General features: G+C 38.9%; 1 protein-coding gene across 1 annotated transcript; it reads left to right on the top strand.

The window, feature by feature from the left end:
* The first annotated feature begins 18,595 nt into the window (after nucleotides 1–18,595).
* LOC147627465 (uncharacterized) lies at nucleotides 18,596–19,699 on the top strand. Its single transcript, XM_086814362.1, has 2 exons — nucleotides 18,596–18,919; nucleotides 19,342–19,699. The coding sequence occupies exons 1-2, from the start codon at nucleotides 18,710–18,712 to the stop codon at nucleotides 19,432–19,434; spliced, it is 303 nt and encodes a 100-aa protein (XP_086670488.1). The 5' UTR covers nucleotides 18,596–18,709; the 3' UTR covers nucleotides 19,435–19,699.
* The last annotated feature ends 962 nt before the right edge of the window (nucleotides 19,700–20,661 follow it).

The raw sequence follows: 20,661 nt of genomic DNA, 5'->3' as shown, positions 1-20,661 counted from the left end.
TTCTACCCTAAGATAGGGTACTTGAAATTCCATTCGTACCACTACCTCAAGCGTATACACCATATTGAAGGATGTTAAACCAGTCATGTTCTTATAAGCTGCCCAATATGCCCATAATGCAAAATGCAGCTTTGGGTCTCAATCATTTTGGTTCTCATTGACTATCTTGATTAGGATTCCCTTCAAGATTCTATTAGTTAACTCTGCTTGGCCATTATCTTGCTAGTAATACACTGTTGATTTCTTGCGTATCACCATGTGCTACTCTTTCAACTTCTTAATCACTTAACTTAGGAATTTAGTATGTTGATTACTCAAAAGCTCAATTGGATATCCAAATATGATTGTGATCACTTTATAGAGGAATTTTGCTACTCAAATGGCTTTGTAGATCCTTATTGCTATGGCTTCCACCACTTAGTGTAATATTTTATCACCATCAGAATGAAATTATTGCATGTGTGCTAAGCTGCTGGTTTGAATGGTCCCATGAAGTCCAATCCCAATTTTTGAAAAGGCTCAAGGGAAATATGGGGTTATGCAACATTTAATTTGATGCATTTGGTTGCCCCTCTCTCTAACAAATGGTGAAGTTGAATTTTGGAAGTAGTAGCATCCATTTGCTAAGCATTTGGAAAATCATCCTCCACACGAGTTGGGGCTTCTCTTGATTTTAATCTTGACAAAAAATAGGTATTGCTTGATGGTGAAGTTGAATTCTGGAAGTAGTAGCATCTGCTATAACAAGTTTTCCTACTTATTCACCAAGTAATTATGATTCGCATAAAGTTCAAAGGTGTTACTCATGTATTGTATGAACTTCTTAATTGATAAATCATTCCCAATGCCTCATTATCCATTGTGGAATAGCTCATTTTTTCTTTGGACAGTCTCTACTACCTCGCATAGTACACATGTCTAAACCATCCTTCTTGGGCTTCTTGCATAAAGAACTTCTAATGTGGCTACATTAAATACATCCACAAACACATGAAACATGAGATCAAAATTTGGTTGTTGAATTATGGGTAATAAAGCAAGTATTCCCTTCAAATTTTGGAATGTTTCTTGACACCCCCTTGACCAGACATACTCCACATCTTTCACTATGAAACAAAAATAATAGTGTTGCCATGTATGGTAGATACCTTAGGAATCTACCAGACATACTCCACATCTTTAACTATCAAACAAAATAGTGGTGTTGCCATGTCTGGAACATACCTCATGAATCGGCAATGCCATTAATCTATCCCAAGAGTCTTTCCAATTCTTCGATGCTGGCAATTTCACAATCAATTCTGTAGCCAGATCTATTGTTAAGTCTTCTAACACTGTGGGATCCACTTGTTACCACAAATAAACATTTGATAGGATATTTTTCTAAGCACATCATTACCTGTGTAAGTGCTCTGATCTATTATTAAGTCTTCTAACACTATGTGGGATCCACTTGTTACCACAAATAAACATTTGATAGGATATTTTTCTAAGCACCTCATTAGCTGTGTAAGTGCTCTGATTATTTCCCAAACAATTGAAATCATCAACAAACACTCTCATAAAAGTAGTTAAGTACTCAAAAAAGATTTTGTGAGCCATCCTCTCGAATGTTATAGGTACATTTCGCCAATGGCCTTAATATAATCTAAGATATTTTCAATGTAAATTAGGACTTTTTGCAAAAAAGGCCTAACTTATGACCATGGAAGACTCCTTTGTTTTTTAATTGGCATTTAAATATTATTTTTTAAACTTATAACTTATGTTGATAATATTTTCCTAGTGTGAATTTCTTTGAAATAATATACTTCAAAAGATTTTTTTTAAAATAAAAGTATTTAAAAGCCACAAAAGTGGCTCTTTTTAACAAGATACTATAAACAAAGAATTCATCAGAGGATTTGTTACTCCCATTTCAATTTCAATCTAGGCTAGAATGTGTTGAGAAATGTGGTGCCATGAACACAGAGTTAGGGCAAGGCATGAGTAGAGGACTAGGGTCAAGAGGAGCATGCAACCACATCACACTTGGATGCTATCCCACATGAGCATATTTGTAAGAGATATACTCTCCTCATATAAAAAGATTCATTTTCAAGCAATGAAGACAAGCAGCTCTCAAGCCTCTCTATGAGTACAAGTTTTCATCTTGTAACCTAATTGTGCTTGAGTCAAGCTCAATTAAGTCATTAGGATCATCATCATTATATTATTAATTAGGTTACACCTACCACAAGATTAGTATTCTTTAATCATAATAATTAGGGTTAAGCATACCATAGCTATGCATGCTTGAGGATTTATGTATAGTCTTTTGACATGGTATCAGAGCCATCCTTTTTCCTCATGAGTCTCTCCTTATCATCTCATTAGCTTATTTAATCACTTTTTTACACTAATCAAGCCATTAATCACATTTAATTATAACCTTATCCTCTTTCCCTTCTTGTGGCCAAAATTGCTCAAGCTTGTTCTCCTCACTCTCTCAATTTTTGGCCAAGCCCTTCAAGAGGCATCTCACACAAGCCTAGGTAAATATATAGCTTGAAGCATTCACACCAAATCGCCACCAACTATCCGAAGTTTGCGCACTAGAGGTGATTGTCCTTCCGCTTCATTCAAGCAACGTACATGGAATTATGGCAAGCCCTTTTAGGAGCTTGTCACCAATGCCAAGAGGAGCCTACAATTCAAATTTAGTAACATTTCATCCACTGAACTAGTCACAACAACTAGATTATAATCCGCCTATGTTTCTTCACATTTCGTGGAGATTTTTGATATTTTTGAGCTATCTCTTGGCTTGGACATCTTCAACTCATTAAGGATAACAAACTTATGCAAAAATCCCCAATTACTTTGCCCTCTACAAGCTCAATTCAAGCCTCCAAAAATCAAAGCTTGCTAATCACAATTTATAACATTTATCTCTATAATTAAGAAAGTAATTTATAAAAATTAAGCTAATTGAAAGATAAATTGGATTCATTGGGTATATTAGCCTTAGTTGAGCATCAAATCACATCATTGGGTACTTGGGTGTCCCCAGATTGAGCTTCATGAGCTCATCTTCTTGCCACTCTCTGTCTTTACATGCATTTCCTCCATCCATTCTTTTAGCCCTTTGGATAATAGATCTTCTTCTACATTCTCTGAGGATTCAACTTCTTCTATCTGCTCCTCTAACACTATTTTTGTGTTAGTTGTAGTTTCTTTCGTAGATTACACGTTTAGTACTTCTGCTAAGTACTTGGACATAATCTTTTCTATGTCTAGTTGGAATAAGGATATGAGATGTAGGTTTTCTCTGAGGATTCTTTCCTCCTCATCATCTTCAATCCCATTTAGCATGTTCAGTCCTTCTGTGTACAATGGCCTGATAGAGGGATTCACTTTCCTCTTTGGGTTTGTGGAGATTTTTACCTTCTTTTTCCCTTTTCTTCTTGTTGTGATTTACTCCCTGTGCCAGTCATGTTTGATCTTACCTTGTTGGAGCCATGGTCTTCCCAGCATCATCGGATATGCTCCCTCATTTTTCATTCAGAGAACTAGAAATATGATTAGGAATTCATATCCAACAATTTGAATGTGTTTCCCCCCTTAGAGTAATCCTAGGGGTTGGACTTTGCGCTGATCCACCATCTTCATAGGAGCATAGCCATATTTTATGAGGCAGAGTTCTTTCGCTCTATGGATTCTGACAGTATGTTTACTCCTGAGCATCCATCCAGTATCGCTCCTTGGATTGGCTTCCATTTTAATGTTACTATTATATGGGGTATACCATTGTCCGTATTATAAATTTTATTGCTTCGACTGACTTGCAATCGGCTTTTGACTCATTGTTCCTAGAGGAATTAGACAAACTGCTATGCTCTTCCTTGGGACCTAGAAGATTGCTCAACAATTTCTGCATGTAGTTGGGTACTGAACAGGAGGAGTTAATCAAGGGATATATCAAGTTTTAAACCTTTCATATCCTCCCATATGTCATCTTGTCCTGCCTTTTCCTATCGCCGCTACTACGGATTCCACCTCACTATTGTTTCTTGTTGCTTTTGGGTAGGCTATACCTACTTCTTGAGCACACTGTTTCCTGGGCTCCTCTTCTACCTTTGACAACTAATTCTTGCACCTTACGAGGCTTACCTTCTCGCAACTTCCCTTGGTTTTCTATTGAGGGGATTATCCTCCCACAACACTTGTTTGTAAGACTCCTTGTGTGAGGCTTATCTTCTCGTAGCTTGGGCTCCTCTTCTACCTTTGACAACTAATTCCTGCACCTTACGAGGCTTACCTTCTCGCAACTTCCCTTGGTTTGCTATTGAGGGGATTATCCTCCCACAACACTTGTTTGTAAGACTCCTTGTGTGAGGCTTATCTTCTCGTAGCTTTTGTTCATTTGCCTCCTCCAGGCTTCCCTCCATTCCCCTTGGATTTCATCTGATATAAAGGGTTTTCTTCCAATTTCCTTTCTGTGCTTCTTGCACCTCCTTTGTCACAGAGTCTCTGACTTGTTTTTGTTTTTCCCATTCCATATTGGTTTCCTTCTGGGTGATTGACTGGTCCATTTGACACAACCAACTTCTCTTTTCCCTTTTAAGATCTGGTGATGCTAGAGTCAGCTATACATCTTCCAACTCTTTGATTTTGATTACATTTATGGACATTGCTGGTGCATTCGCTCCTCTTATCTTTTCCTGTAGCAGCTCTTGTTGGTGCTTCTGAAACAACTTATAGTCATTCCGCCAATGCCGGGCTTCCAACAGTAATAACATTGGAACCCGTTGGATTTCCCAATGCCACCTCTTCCTCTTCCTTGCCCTTGGCCATAGTCAAGTCTATAAGGTGTTGGTGTAGTAGCTATGGGTGCTGCTATTTATTATTGCATTGATAGCTATTCTTGCCCTATTTCTGACATTATATCTGCAATTGGATGTTAGGTGTGTCAATGTTTGGCAGATGGCACAAGTCGGCTGTATCTTTCATTCCTCTTTCAGATTCCTCTTTCAGATGTCCTTCCTTCTTTTGCACATTGGGTAGAAGATGTCTGTTCTGTAGTTAGAGGAGTTTTAGGTCTTATAAGAGCTCACAACGAGCTTCTCCACGCGCAAGCTTCTTGGCCACGACATCCACTTTGTCCTTCTTGCCTTTGTGTTTTCTCTTCTTGCTACATTTGGTTTCCTCCTTAGTGTTTGACTAAGATTTTGAGTCGTTGATTCCAACTTGCTTCTAGAGTCACTGTCTGAAGAGTCGTACTTCTTGCTTTTCTTTTTCTTGGACTTCTTTTCCAAGCCCATGTTCCATTTCTCTCGTTTAGGTGCTTCCACGAGCCCGTTAAACCCTTTAATGTCAATGTTGGTGGCTCCCACTGTTGGTTTTAGTTTTGAATCTTTTGAGGAATGTCTTTTTTAGTGCGTGGAAGGTGTGGAAGTGGTTTGAGTCTGGGATACCCATTCAGCTGGTATATCCCCCGAGTGTGGCCAGGAATTGGTCCCACTTCCTTTCATTGGGAACATTGGTGTGAGTGTGATTCACCTTCCACATAGCCTCAAATTTCATGACATGGGTGTTAGGGTCTTCAGCCTTCTTACCCTTATAGGTGGGGCATTTGTTGTTTCTGCATTGGTGTCATTTTTTTTATATGCTGATTAATTGTGGGGAGATGTGGAGCGTTTGCCAAGCGGGGTGGCTACTACTGTAGTTGATTCCACAATGACTGGATAATAAGTTATCTTGCGGGGTGGCTACTACTGTAGTTGATTCCACAATGACTGGATAATAAGTTATCTTGCTATTGCTTCTACGAGAAGTTACTCTCCCCTTTTGAAGTGCTACGCCAGAATGTTGCCTCTGTGAGAGAAATGGTGAGAGAGAAACCAGTAGGACAGAACTTTGTATTAATGTACTCCTTAAACTTATACATTGCTATTCTACTCTAGACTCACTCTCTTTGATTGTTCTATCTATCCCTCTATATCTCTATCTCCTAACTGCTAAACTGCTTCCTTCTTTACTATCTTGGAAGGACCTTCTTCTTGTCCTGTCCAACTGTTGCCCTTACTATTCTAAGACCATTATGTTATCAAACTATTACAATCAAGTGCATATGGTTATAATGTGCGCATGTGCATTGCCATTTGTGCACGGCTGTCGGTGTACTACCTTTGGCTTGTGTTCTCCAGCCAGTTCCTTAGGTCCCACTAGTAGCAGCTTCTATCTCAAACATTCAACATTAGGTATCATCCACACTAGCTTAGATTAGCACTAATAATCACATTGTTAATGAGTATAGGATTAAGTCTTCACATCATCACTATCTCTAGGGGAGCTTGGATCCACAAGTTTCATCATTGTTGGTGGGGCTAATTCCAAGATAATTTTGCTTTTACTCTCATTTGTGGAAATCCCATTTTTGGACACTATATGTCCTAAGATGACTCTGTGTTTGACCTAGAATTGGCATTTGAATGGGTTTAAAGATAGGCAATAAAGTCTACATCATTCAAATAAATGCTCCTTCCATGATGAATGAATGCACAAATCATCTAAGAAAGCTTCAAAAAATGTCCTTAGAAAATCTTTAAAGGCACTGTTCATAAGCCGTTAGAATGTGGCTAGTGCATTTATCAAGCCAAACGGTATAACTCTATAAGTGTAAACTCCGTATTCTATAACAAAAGAAGTTTTAGCTTGATCCTCCTGATGCGCAATGGAAATTTAGTTATATCCTGAATAACCGTCTAAGGAGATGTATGCTTTCTTGCCATCTACGGAGTAATGGAAATTTAGTTATATCCTGAATACCCATCTAAGGAGCTGTGTGCTTTCTTGCCAGTTACTCGTTTGAGTATGTATCTCATCTTATTACCACATTGACCTTTTTGAGATCGACGCATACTCATAATTTTTTATTGTTTTTTGGCACAACCATGATGGGTGACACCCAATCTGAATGCTCAATCTGATAGATGAATCCACATTTGTGATGATGAGCTTCTCCATCTCTTCTTTAAGAATATTAGCATACTTTGGATTCATTGGATAAGGTCACTGATGGTGGGGACATGTTTAGCATTTAGTACCATGGGAATTGTGTGTTGCACAACCTCATTAGTAGGTACTCCCTTTATATCATGGTAAGTCCATGCAAAGCAATCCTTACACTCCTTGTTGAGGAGGTCAAGGAAATTAGCTTTCTAACTTAGAGTGAGGTCTTTAGCTATAAAGACTGGCTTACGGTCTTCAACTAAGTCTACTTCCTTTACTTTAGCTGGACCATCATAGAATCCTTTTGCCTCACTTGTCGGCATTTTTCATTTGGCATCAGCAAATACCAACTTGGAGTTCCCCATTGTAAAAGATTTATAGTGCTCTAGGGTAGGGCACAAGCTAGGTGTTGGCTACTCATTTTCTTCATCTACCTTAGCGGTAGCTTCCACTTCCTTCTCTTTTTGGGCCAACTATTTTTTCTTCTTCTGCCTAGCAGAACGATTAAGCTTTGGTTCATTGGTGAAATTGATTTTGGCTATATCAAATCAGTTAGAGTTAGAGGAGGGTTGCAATAAATACTCTCCCCATTGAATGCACCAACATACTATAGCCATTGGGAAGTAGTTGACCTTTCTTATATCCTTTCATGATGATTGGCCACATAGCATTTACTTCTCCACAACATAATGTAGCCATTGGGCAGTAGTTGTCCTTTCTTGCATCCTTTTATGTCTTTGCAATTTTTGGAGATACTCCTTGTTGTTTTGAAGAACTTCATTCCTTTCTTCAGATTGGGACTCAGTATCAGATTTAGAGCTACTCCTTATAGAGTCCATCTCACTTCTCATTGTTTCTCTTAATATTGTTAGCTCTTTTTGCTCATAGTATCTAAGGAGTTGGTGTTGCTTCCGGTCTCTATTTCAGACTCCTCACCACCGTTGGTATTTGTGTTAGTGTCATCCCACGTGGACTAACGTTCACTATACGAATCCTCTCAACATTAGATGGTAGAGCACAAATCATTCATAATGGCACAACCTGGGGAGCTCCTCACCTTCAAGTGTAACCCATGTAGATCCTTTGGTTCCCCAACTATCGATTGTAGCCATCATATATATCCAATTTAGATCATCTTTAGGCTTAATATCTTGTTTTTCAACATCCTTATAGGGTAAGTCCTTCCATGTATTGTCTTGGAAATTAGCGGACCACTTCTCAGGAGGTCACCCATCCCAGTAGTGTTCATGCCAGTGCCCATCATATGTATCCATTTTAAATCATCTTTAGGCTTAATATCTTGTTTTTCAACATCCTTATAGGGTAAGTCTTTCCATGTATTGTGTTGGAAATTGGCCCACTTCTCGAGAGGTCACCCATCCCAGTAGTGTTCACGCCAATGCACGCTTAACCTCCACCACTCTATTCCCTTCCAGCCACACAAATTGGTGGAGGAGGGATGATAATGGCTCTAGTCTTCTATTATTTATGTATGATCTCATTATCCCTAGAACTATGCATGTGGTATGTAAACGGCTAGGCCATGACCTTCCAACACCCTCCCTTGATGGCCAAAACATATGGTACCCAAAGGCTCTAACAACACTTGGCTAAGAGGTCTGCCTACTCTCATAGAGATGTCACTTTTAGCATATGCCTGCTTGCTAGAGATTACTCCGGCCATACAAGCACGACATGGCCTTCTTAGTTATACACATATTCAGCTCCACCGAGAGGAATTGGCAAGTGGGCTAGCTCTGCTAATAACATCCCATGTTCTCCGTGGCTCTGATACCATGTTGGAAATTAGGAGCCACTTCTCAGGAGGTCACCCAGTAGTATTCACGTCGATGTGTGCTTAACCTCCACCACTCTATCCCTTCCAAGCCATGAAAATTAGTGGAGGGGGGATGATAATGGATCTAGTCTTATATTATTTATGTATGATCTCATTATCCTTGGTACTATGCATGTGGTATGTAGACGGCTAGGTCATGACCTTCCAACACATTGGTCTCTTCTCTGGAAGTATGGCAGCATTGCAAATGGGGTTGAATGTGTGGTGGTGTCCGAAACGATTTTCAAAAAGTCTTCCACTACCACCATAGGATGTAAGATCAACCTTGATGATGGAGTCATCGAATTGGAGGGGATGAATGAGTAGTGGTGTCCAATTTTTTTTAAAAAATTCTCCACTATCCATAGGATGTACACAGCCAGCACAAGATCTACCCTGATGATGGAATCATCAAATTGGAGGTAGACATGGTTCTTAGACTAGTCATGCACCATCTTTGCCTCTTTCATGAAGGCACATCTGCGCACAAAAAACATTGAACACTTAAATGAGATAATGCAAACATAAGAAGGAATAAGCTACCCAAGAACCTCCTGAAATTTATTTTCCCAAGATCTACCTTGAAGCCTTTATTCTAATATCTTTCTCCTTCTTGGTTCCATTTCTGAAAAAAAAAGAGAGAAGAAGAAGAATAGGCTGAAAGATTTCTCCTTCCTATTTGCACTTGGTTCAAAGAGTGGGAGAGCATTTCTGAAAAAAGAGAGAAGAATAGACTAATATAAAGAAGAGAAAACGTGAAGAAGCATTCAAAATTTTCCCTCCTTTATAATATTTATCCCTTCTTCTTTGTACTTTGTTAGGCCTCTTTAATGCTATTGGTAGTCATTTTCTTCAAAAAAGTACTACTTTTAAGATGAAAACAGTGGTTTTTGAATATACTATAAACTTTTTAAATAGATTTTTATATTCATTTAGCTATTTTCCAATGTTACATTGGCCTCTTGTTGATTGGTGCGCTTTTATTTTCTCTGTCTTCCAAAAGTCCCTCTAAATGACCTCCAAAATGTCTTAATGCAACCCCTTCCCATAGTGACAAGTTGGTTAACTGGCTTGACTCTCCCTCTCCCATCCCTCGCCCATCCATTACATATAATAGTCAAGATGAAGCTCCATGGGGTCCTCAAAGAGGTGTGGAATGGGTTCAACATCAACCTTATATTCTTTGTAATTAATAGGCTCCTCAAAGCTTACTTGATTAAGAGGTGTCACCCTTGGTGGAGGTGGTTATGGTCCCAAGATTGGTGGAGGTAATGGGACATTGGGTGCATTGTGTAAGCCCTTTGATAGGAGTTGTTGTTGTCATCCTAAGACTAGTGGAGGTAATGGCACATTGGGTGCATTGTAAGCCCTTTGATAGGAGTTGTTACCTGGGATGATCAACCATTGCTTGATTTGTTACAAGACTGAGGGCTAGTGTTTGAGGTGGGTGCTAACAAAGCTAGTTGTGGTTTCCCTGTGTTGGTAATAGCTTGTAGGCATGTTCAACAATCTCGGGCTTCATGACCATAGTGCCTACAAAAGCCATAGTTACAATTATAATAACAAGTCCTCAAGATTGGACATTTTTGTGCTGGTGGTATGTCCTTGATGATAAATGGATCCCCAATAAATCTCTCTTCTTGGGTACATGTGCACTTAGTCCAGAGATTTGCTAGTCTTCATTTCCTCTTGGAGAGATTTTGAGAAGTCAGTCCAAGTCAGTTCCACTAAGGTATTACCTTTAGTACAGGTTTTGTAATGGTGGTTCTCTATGACCGCTAGTAGCTGCTGATGTAACACACTTAGAATTTGAAGCTTTGATTCCCCTTATCCATCAGTTGGATGGCATTAGCTATGGTGTCGTCCTCCTAGGTGGTGATACCTCTAATGACCAAAAGCATTATGGATATATTCATGTTAAGCCTGTGGATGATCAAGTAGTTGATTGTTGGAGAAGCGCTCATGTAGAGTACAATGAGAGTTCAAAGATCTAAAGGTAAAATTATAAAAGCCACTATAATGCATGGAGCTGCATGGACATAAAGGGCATTGAACCTTGCTTTTATGAACATAAGATCAACTTGAAGAAAGATGTAATTCTAATCAAGAAAATATGGACAGAGAAAAATAGCTATCACCCATAGTCATTGTCCCAAAGAAGAATGAGAAACTTAGAGTCAGCATAGATTAGAGAAAGCTTCATGTGCCTACCATTGCTAATCCATTTTTGCTACCATTCACATATAGATACAATAGTTAGACATGATATGTACTCCTTCCTTATGCACCTCGTTAGCATAGACTAGAGAAAGCTCAATGCGCCTACCATTGTTAATCCATTTTTGCTACCATTCACATATACATATAGTAGTCAAAGATGAGATGTACTCCTTCCTGGTGGATTCAGGAAGGGGTACTCCTTCTTGATGGATCAAGTGGGTATAATCAAGAATGAGGAGGACGTCATCAAAAGATCAAAGGCTTAGAAATAAATCTGGCTATAGAAGTGATTGTGAAGCTGCAACACCAAAGAATATCAAAGAATTGGTAAGATTCTTGGGACATATTAAGTGGTATTGTAGATTCCTGAGGTATTCCTGAGGTATTTGGCAGACATAGAAACACCACCATACTATTTTGATAGTGAATTAATGACCAAATTTTGAAATGATGTTTCACGTGTTTGTGGATGCATCTAATGTAGCCATTAGAAGTGCTTTGATGCATGAAGCCCAAGAAGGATGGTTTAGACCTGTGTACTATGTAAGCCAATGGGAGATTGTACAAAGCAGAAATGAACTATTCTACAATGGATAAGGAGGAATTGGAAATGATATATTCAATTAAGAAGTTCAAACAATAGTACTTGTTGGTAGCACCTTTGAATTTCATGTGGATCATAATTACTTAGTGAATAAGTAGGAAAACTTGCCAAATGGATGCTATTACTTCTAGAATTCAACTTTATCATCAAGCACACTCATGGGAATGAACATGCAGTACCTAAATTTTTTGTCAAGATTAAAATCAAGAGACACCCAAAGTGGTGTGATGATTTTCCAAATGCTCATCAATTCATAATAGCTGATGTGAATCCCAGTTGGTATGATGAAATGGTACTGTTCCTACTAGATGTAACTTTTTTGGATTACATGAGAAGAGATTGAAATTAAGGCTAAGGGATAGCTTTGAGGGAACCACTTACTTCTACTCACCTCAACATGTTGTGGGGGTCTTTCTGATCGCATCGAGCTCGTAACCCTAAAGGTATCCAAGCTTAACACCACCATGGGTAGCTTAACATTCACCATCTCCCGTGAGAGTTGTCACACCATCACATTCCACTATGGGCACTACTCCCTCTTCTCACCTCAAATCTATTGAGAAATATGGTGCCATTGTGGACAAGAGTTGGTAGGGAGTGAGTATGAGTAGTCCAAATGAAGTACAAACCTAGTAAGCAGCCACATAGGCAAGCAAGGACAATCCCACATATGGAAGCCTAAGAGAATGTACCCAACTCCTATAAAACGGAGCCATTTTCAAGAAATGAACATATCACTTGCACTTATCTCAAGTCTCTTTATCATGTATCCAAGCTAATTCATCTTGGTGTCTAGTTGTACTTGAGTGCATCTTAGCACACACTCATGATGAGTTTTCTTTATTTCTATCCATCTTAGATTAGTATTATCATTAGTGTAGGATTAGTTTAAGATTAGATAGATGTCTTGTTATTATAAGATCTTGATCCATGATTCTTAACATGGTATCGGAGCTTGGTTTTGCTCTCCTAGCTTAGTTTAGCATTATGCACATTACTATCACTAATCGCTATCATTAAGATTTATTATTGGGGTTTTCCAAATTATGGTCCTTGTCTCTTTTCATAGCTTCCCCTCCTTCTTACCTTTGAGACTAGAGAGAGAGTTCCCAATCTATACATTTTCAAGCTATAGCGTAGTTGACTCTCTTTAGACATTAGGGAGGTAGAAAGAGAGAGATAAGGAGAGAGTAGAGGAGGACTTCTTTTCAGTGTAACATCCAACGTATCAACCTACTCCCATAGCTACACACCAAAGGCACATTGAGCATAACAAATTTATAACAGCCAATGAGGGTGGTGAAGGTGCACTTGTTTTGCCAGTCACATTAGATAGCTCAAAAAGGAGAAAACAACCGGTCGAATTGTTGTGGAAAGAAATGTTGCTTAAGGCAAGAAACTTGATCTAGCAAAAGTGTGCCCTCCATGCATCGTCAGCCAATGCTACCACGCGGCCAGAAAATGCACAAGGGAAAAGGCTACACGGTAGTGACCACAAGTCTTGCATCCGATGTGCCTGTGGGATACTTCTCTTGGGCGGAGTATGATTTGATGGCTTCTGCAAAGAACAAAACTCAAAAGGTTATTGCAACAACTTTCATTATGGGGGTCATATAACTTTTGGCTCGAGACACTCACAAAGTTGAGTCCTATGGAGCTTGCCTTCGGAATCAAGATGGTCATGGTATGGAAGAATTGTGCAATAGGTTGTGAGTTTTGAGGTTTTGTCGCTCTTGAAGGTGCAAGTAAAGCTGATGCAATTGGTGAAGCATGTGTGTGTTTGGGGTAAATTCTCGTGATCGAGTCTTACTTCTTCCAGCTTGCATCCCGTGACACTGCTTGGTATAAATAAAAATCTCGCATTACAAAAAAAAAATCTTGCTATTTTAAAAACAATCTTAAAACATAAATAAATCTTGTAAGCGTGAATTGAAGACTTTACACTTGTACCCTAATAAGAGGGTCTTCACATGCATTAAGGATCAGATCCACCTCTTACATTGCATCGTTGTATCAAAGCTTTCATTATGAGGCAAAGAGTGCCATATTTTGTAAGGGAAGTAGACATTGCCATTGAAGCTAAAAGCTTCATTGTGGGAAGACCCTTCTCAGCATGAAAAAAGGCACCAAAGGAATAAGTATATCATTGGGAAATTATCACACATTTTGGAAAAAAGCATGAGTACACAAAACATTACTCTAAGCATGCCTAAAGCACAAACGCACGAGATGACCCATAGCACATAGCATGGCACCCACACGTAAAGATTTAAAGGCATTAAAGGAAATTAAGCACAAGGCATCATGCAAAGAGCTTCACGTCCACACTAAAGAAATAGTCAAAATCTAGAGTCAAAGCTGAGAGTAAAAGACTAAGAGCCAAGGAAGAAAAAAGGGATCTTCATTAAGCAAAACAAGGAGATCTCAAGCAAGCACCAACAATGAGCAACAAGGAGATCTCAAGCACGCACAAGCAAGGAGATCTAATTAAGCAAGCACCGGCAATGGGCAGCAACAAGGAGATCTCAAGCACGCACAAGCAAGGAGATCTAATTAAGCAAGCACCAGCAATGAGCAACAAAGGAGCTATTAACCACTACCCTAACCTAATGTTGTAAGTCACTAAATAAGTAGGCAAATCTATGTCACACTTTACCACCTTAGTAGCCAAAGAGAACTTAGGGAAAGTGATGTAAATGTAAACATTCCTAACCACCTACTGTGCTAAGAGTAGCTAGTCAAGCACCTAGGGGGGGGAGATGTTCCATGTGCAAGTCCAAACGTCAATCCACCTACCACTTATATTAAGGGGGAGTGAAGTATTTGTAAACCTCACATATGACCACCTTTGCAGTAGCCTAAAAAATATGGCACCAAGGGAGGGTGTTAAGAAATGTGGTGCCATTGAGCACATGAGTTGGTAGAGAGTGAGTATGAGTAGTCTAAATGAAGCACAGACCTAGCAAGCAACCACATAAGCAAGCAGCCAAGGGAGGGTGTTAAGAAATGTGGTGCCATTGAGCACATGAGTTGGTAGAGAGTGAGTATGAGTAGCCTAAATGAAGCACAAACCTAGCACAAGCAGCCACATAAGCAAGCAAGGATAATCCCACATATGGAAGCCCAAGAGCATGTACCCAACTCCTATAAAAGGGAGCCATTTTCAAGAAATAAACATATCACTTGAGTCCCTTTCTATATCCAAGCTAATTCATCTTGGTCTCTAATTGAACTTGAGTGCATCTTAATTAGCAAGCAACGAACATATCACTTGCACTTATCTCAAGTCTCTTTATGTACGTAAGCTAATTCATCTTGGTGTCTAATTGTCCTTGAGTGCATCTTAATCAGCACACACTCATGATAAGTTTTCTTCATTTCTATCTACCTTAGATTAGTGTTATCATTAGTGTAGGATTAGGTAAATGTCTTGTCATTATTTAGGAGAGCTTGATCTATGATACTTAACAAAATCACTCACACACACTCACCAGCATGCACTAGAGAGAATATCAGAAAGAGGTTTAGCAAGAGGGAAAGATCAATTGCACAATGGGAGAGTGTACTTATATTATGAGAGAAATAGCCTTATATACATGGCCATAAGTGTTCACACACACTTAAACTATGATCGGGTAGGAACCCAAATCTTCTATTTGGCCTATTGCTTATACATTGATGTATCTCATAATACATCGATGCATTACAACACTAGGGAGCACATCCTAGCTCATACCACATGATGCTCTTGGAGTGGGAAATGCCATTAATTATCGGACCTTTATGGGTGCCAGTCTAAGTTTGAGATTTGGATACCATTGCTTCATGGCTTGTTTGTACATGAGTCTGGTGTGTCCATCCTTGACACTTGATGTAGATTACTCATGCTTTAGCATACAGTTGTGTGTGGTAACCTTGTTAACCATAAAATGGGTTAACAATGCCACCAAAATATGATGGACTACTAGAAGATAAAATTGATTTAAAAATGTACTTTAGGATTAAATGAAAAGCATAGGGTAAGAAATTTTCTACACACAATTATATCTTTTACTTATAGCACTAACCTGACTAATTTATTTGAAAGTTCACAACATGCCTTAGCTTTGGCCTGGCATTAATGGCTCAAATTCGATGGTATGGGCCACATTATTTGCTTTCTTTTCCATTTTCTTTAATTTACACAATGTACTCCATGACATTATAGGGTGTCCCTTAGGAAGAATTTCCATTGGCTTTAAACAGTTTGAGAATACTCAAACTACTATGAGAATTGAGAGGTAGATATAAAATATTGACACTTTTAACACACAATATTGGATATTGAGCTATGTAGCTTCCACTTACATACTTGTATAAAGTAAAATGATAAGACATTATTTATTTATTTCTCCATTTGTCATGATGTCACAATTTGTATAACATGTTACAATTATGAGGTTACTTTGAAATTATATAAAAAATAAAGGAATCTAGATGCCTTATAGTTATATATGTCAAATAGGTACATGCACATGTTGAATTAATCTTGAATTATGTCAGATAGGTATGTGCACATGCTAAATTGATCTTGGACTATGAATGAAGACTCAAAGCATACATGTATTTCATTTTTCATGCCAATATTATTTGTATTTATAAACATCCCTTGTGTTCCTTTTATTAAATAATAAGGATTCCCCAAGGCTCGCAAACTCAATGCAGAATAAAATCTTTATATCAAGTACACACTCAACATTTTGAAGTGACCTTAGAACTTAGAAACAACTATGGTTTAAATTATAAACATTTATCGGGCACATGGTAGCTTAGCTTCTGTGACAAGTTATCACCTCTTTAAAGGTTAGGTATGGTTTAGCATTTGTAGGAAATGCTCTGAGATTGAAGTTCCAGAGAGAAGATTGGAGAAAAGACACAATGTTATTTTTTAATACCTTCAAAATACCACTCGACACTATATCATTTTAAATGTTAGTGTGGAATGATTGATTGGCACTTGTGCATTATGACCTTGATCAAAATTCATTAAAGTAAACAAGATAGAGAACCCTAGGTTCTAAGTGTGAAAAAGTGGCAAGACCATGTACTCTTGCTAAGCATGTGAAAGGTGGGAACAAAGGGGCACACGCACTTTCACAATCATCAAGTTGTTATATCATGATAATGACACAAATGGTAGGGTGATCATAAAATAAATTTTCCATTGATGGTTTTCCAAAAACTTGGTAGGTAGTTTTCACATATGCATGAACATTGACTCAAGGCTTGAGTCCCTTTGCAAAACAAATAGACTCAAGAACATGGTTTTTCAAAAACAGGGTGGTGTTCACATATGCGTGAACATTGACTCAAGACTTGAGTCTCTTTGCAAGATAAATAGATTTAATCCTTATAGAAGAAACAAAAACCCTAAGAGAAAAGAGATGGAGATTGCTTTGCGAAGAAGAATCACGGAGCACGCTAAATACAAAGATGAAGGGATTGAATGGATAAATAGAGGGACATAGAGGAACATGAAGATTAAGTTTGTTTATTTAGGATGAAGATTTTTTCATGGGATGATATAAAAGACCCTAAAAAAAAAAGCATGCAACAAAGCCTTGGAAGCCTTAGAAGCTAACCATTTACAAAGCCTTGGAAGCCTGCCAATTTACAAAGTAATCAATGTTTTAAGCTTAATACCACTCTACAAATCCTTACTTTCCAAGATTTTATGACTAGTTGAGTCGTTCTATTCAACTAGCATGGTAAAGTAATAACGATGTTACTCAAAATCTAATAACATTGTTAGTAGTAGTCAAGAAAATAAGAACCTTATCCAAGTGAGTAAATGACATTATTGAAGTAAATAATGCCAATTTTTTATAACACAAGGAGTAAAAGTTATTCCCGTTGGTCAACATTATTAAAAAGTCTAGACTAATATTGGAATCTTGTAATTTTTGGTGACATGATTGATGTTTCAAAACACATGGTGGTATACACATAATATGCACGAGCATTGAGAGTCTCTTTGCACTTTTATTAAGGGAGTGGATGTAGCCTTCGTTAGTGAGTATCTCCACCTTGAGTTTCTTTGCAAGAAATACATTCTCTTACATGTTTGCACTTTTATTAAGGGGGCTAGGATAGCCTTCCTTAGCATCCGAAGCTAAAAAATGGGAGGTGCTTGATGAAAGTCTACAAGTTTGAACACAATGGAGGCACACTACAAAGAATCATCATCATTTGTATATGTTATATATGGGAATATTGAGATTACTTTGTGGTTTCTAGAACTTGCAAAGTGGAAAGGCTATAGAGAGTTGCCATCGTAAGTGGCTTAGTTTAAGTAAGTTTTTTTAAAAAAAAGAAGAAGAAGAAGAAGCTAATGCGAGCATCATCAAGTTGTTGCATTTAGGCCTTCCCTCAAGTGTTTTTAAAGAAGAAGACGCTAATGCTAGCATCAAGTTGTTGCAGTTAGGCCTTCCCTTGTAGAGAAGGTACAAAGCACTTTTTACAGAAGCAAAAGCAAACATGAGTTTCAAGTTCTTACATTGAGGCCTTTACGTTGTGGGAGGAGGCCCAAGGTCGCGACTTGCTACACGGGAGGTTCGCGGCGGGGGGAGGCCATTTGGAGGTTCTAGGAGAGGTAGGCTCAAATTATTATAGGAAAATATAAAGCAGGGAATTATATATATGTGCAAAGCAGGGGGGGTGAGGCCACTACTAAGTTTTAAAGGGAGGTGATGTGTGTTGATATAGAAGGGGGAGGCATGGCAAAGGAACGAAGGGCTTGCTCAAAGGGAAACAAGACCCACGTGAGGTAGAAACGGGCTTACCGTGCATGCACTGCACCCCGCGCACATTTTTTTAATTAAAAAAAAAAACAGAGCAGCGTCTTTTTCAAACACACACACAGGAGCACACAAGGTCGTCGATGCGTACATCCATCTCTCTCTCTCTCTCTCTCTCTCTCTCTCTCACACACACTCTCTCTCACACACACACACACACACACAGGGTTGTGATAATCAGCCCCCTTATTGCATTAGCACGGTGGAAAACATCCCATTATGACACGGAAGGCCCATGAAGAAATGAGCCTTGCTGCGCATGTTGCAGTTTCTATGACCGGCAAGGAGGTTTTTGTCACCTTGAAGAGCCCCAAGGGGCAGGGTGTGTGGCCTGCTGTGTTGTCAAGCATGGAGAGCCACAATTTCAGTGTTCTTCAAGCCAGCCTCTCCACAGTCGAAGACACTCATGTCCACTCCATCCGCGCCCTTGTAATTGCTCTCACCACCTACCTAACCTAGCCTTAATCCCAAGTTTGTGTGTCCTAATCCGGATGTATTAATGTGCGTTTGCTCCACTAGGGCGTAGGTTTTAATGCATGGTCTGCTGCCACACGATTTCATCTTCTAAAGCTTTAGGCTGGGTAAGCCTGTAACCAATCAACCGTCTCTTGTCGTTTTAATTAAAGCTCAGGGCTAAGAGAGTTGAACCTAATTGTTAGGGTAATCTATGCGCGCTCTCCTTGGTCTACGATCTAACCGTGCTGTTGTCTGATTAGCTTAATTACGATCATAATCCCCTACAGCTTGTGTTCTGCTGAAGATGGTATTGCATCGTCCGGTCGCTAAGCCTATGCTAGATTAATGTTCACTAGCGCGAGCAGGCTAAATGTGGTTCGGCTTGCCTTCTGCAGATCCCAGAAAGAGGTTGCGTCGGGAGCGAGGAGCTTAGAAAAATGGTGGAAGAGATCGTGCTGGAAAAGCTGCGAGCTCGCAGCCCGTATTGAAGAAGGTTGGAGCTTCATTACAGACCTGAATCATTACACTTTGCAGACCTTGCCCTAGCTTTATCAGCCATTAATAATACCTTACATTAGCATCCTATGGTTTTAGTGTAAAAAGGGTTTTGAATACATTTTAATCTTGTCACAAATGTTTTCTGAAATACAATACCATGCGTATTGTATCTCACACTTTTTTTGTGGAAGCTTTCTTCTTTTGGCAGGTGTATCCTCTCAGCAGGAAACTAAGGTTAGGGATAAACTTGACATCCATCATCTTTCATTTTCATGTTATATGCTGCATGGCATGCATCGAGATAGATGCGGTATGCATTACGTGTCATGCATGATATATTGATGAGCTTCACATATTTAGAACAGTGTGTTTTGGTGGAAATAGAATCTGGTAATTGTGTATAGTTGGAAATCAAAAGCTTGTGATTGATTTAGGGTCTTCTCTTTTAAGTTGATGCCATAATAGTATATCTTATGGTTTGCATCACATGTGTAGTATATGCACAAACAAAGTTAAAAAGTAACAACCCAACCTTACTGAGAAATTAAGTCAAAAAAAAAATCCCGTTATTAAAAGAGTGGCACCATTTGGTTATATTGTTGTGACATTGCTTCCATGTATGCTCCTAATTTAGAACAATCTCATGTGGACACTAAATTGGAAGAGACTATGTTGCCTAGAAAGCATATGTTAACTAGTCAAGTAGCTAGAAAGTGAATTGTTGAAGGTTGCTAATAAAGAAGTGTGTAATCAAGAGGTTGAGGTTCTCACGATAGGGGAGAGAACGTGTAGGAATCTCATGACCAACCACATGGTTGGACATTCTCACTTATTTGCAAGTGAACGGTGGAAGTATGCATCACACTAGATGTACGTAGTGATCGTAGCCATCGTGAGGAACAACATGCACACATGAAGAACTCAACACCCCTAAGGAGCACCTTATATGATATGCTCAAGATTATAGTGGCCACAACCTTTGTATGGATCGACATGCACACATGGAGGACTTAGCACCCCAAGGAGCACCCTAAGGAGACAAGAGGAAGTTGAAATCAATACGCACAAGCTAAGGTGATTATTAGGACATGATCATGAGCTTTTAGCTAGAGTGAAGGAAAAAATTAGAAGGTTTAAAGAATATCGAGATTCATTTGTGATTAAGAACTAATTTTGTTAAAATGGGATGTAGCCATGCCAATGAAGAGGTGGTGGCT

Source organism: Cibotium barometz, chromosome 20 (assembly GCF_041138505.1).
Source record: "Cibotium barometz isolate CiBa-2024 chromosome 20, ASM4113850v1, whole genome shotgun sequence".
Taxonomy (NCBI): Eukaryota; Viridiplantae; Streptophyta; class Polypodiopsida; order Cyatheales; family Cibotiaceae; genus Cibotium; species Cibotium barometz.
This window is presented reverse-complemented; position numbering and strand designations above follow the sequence as displayed.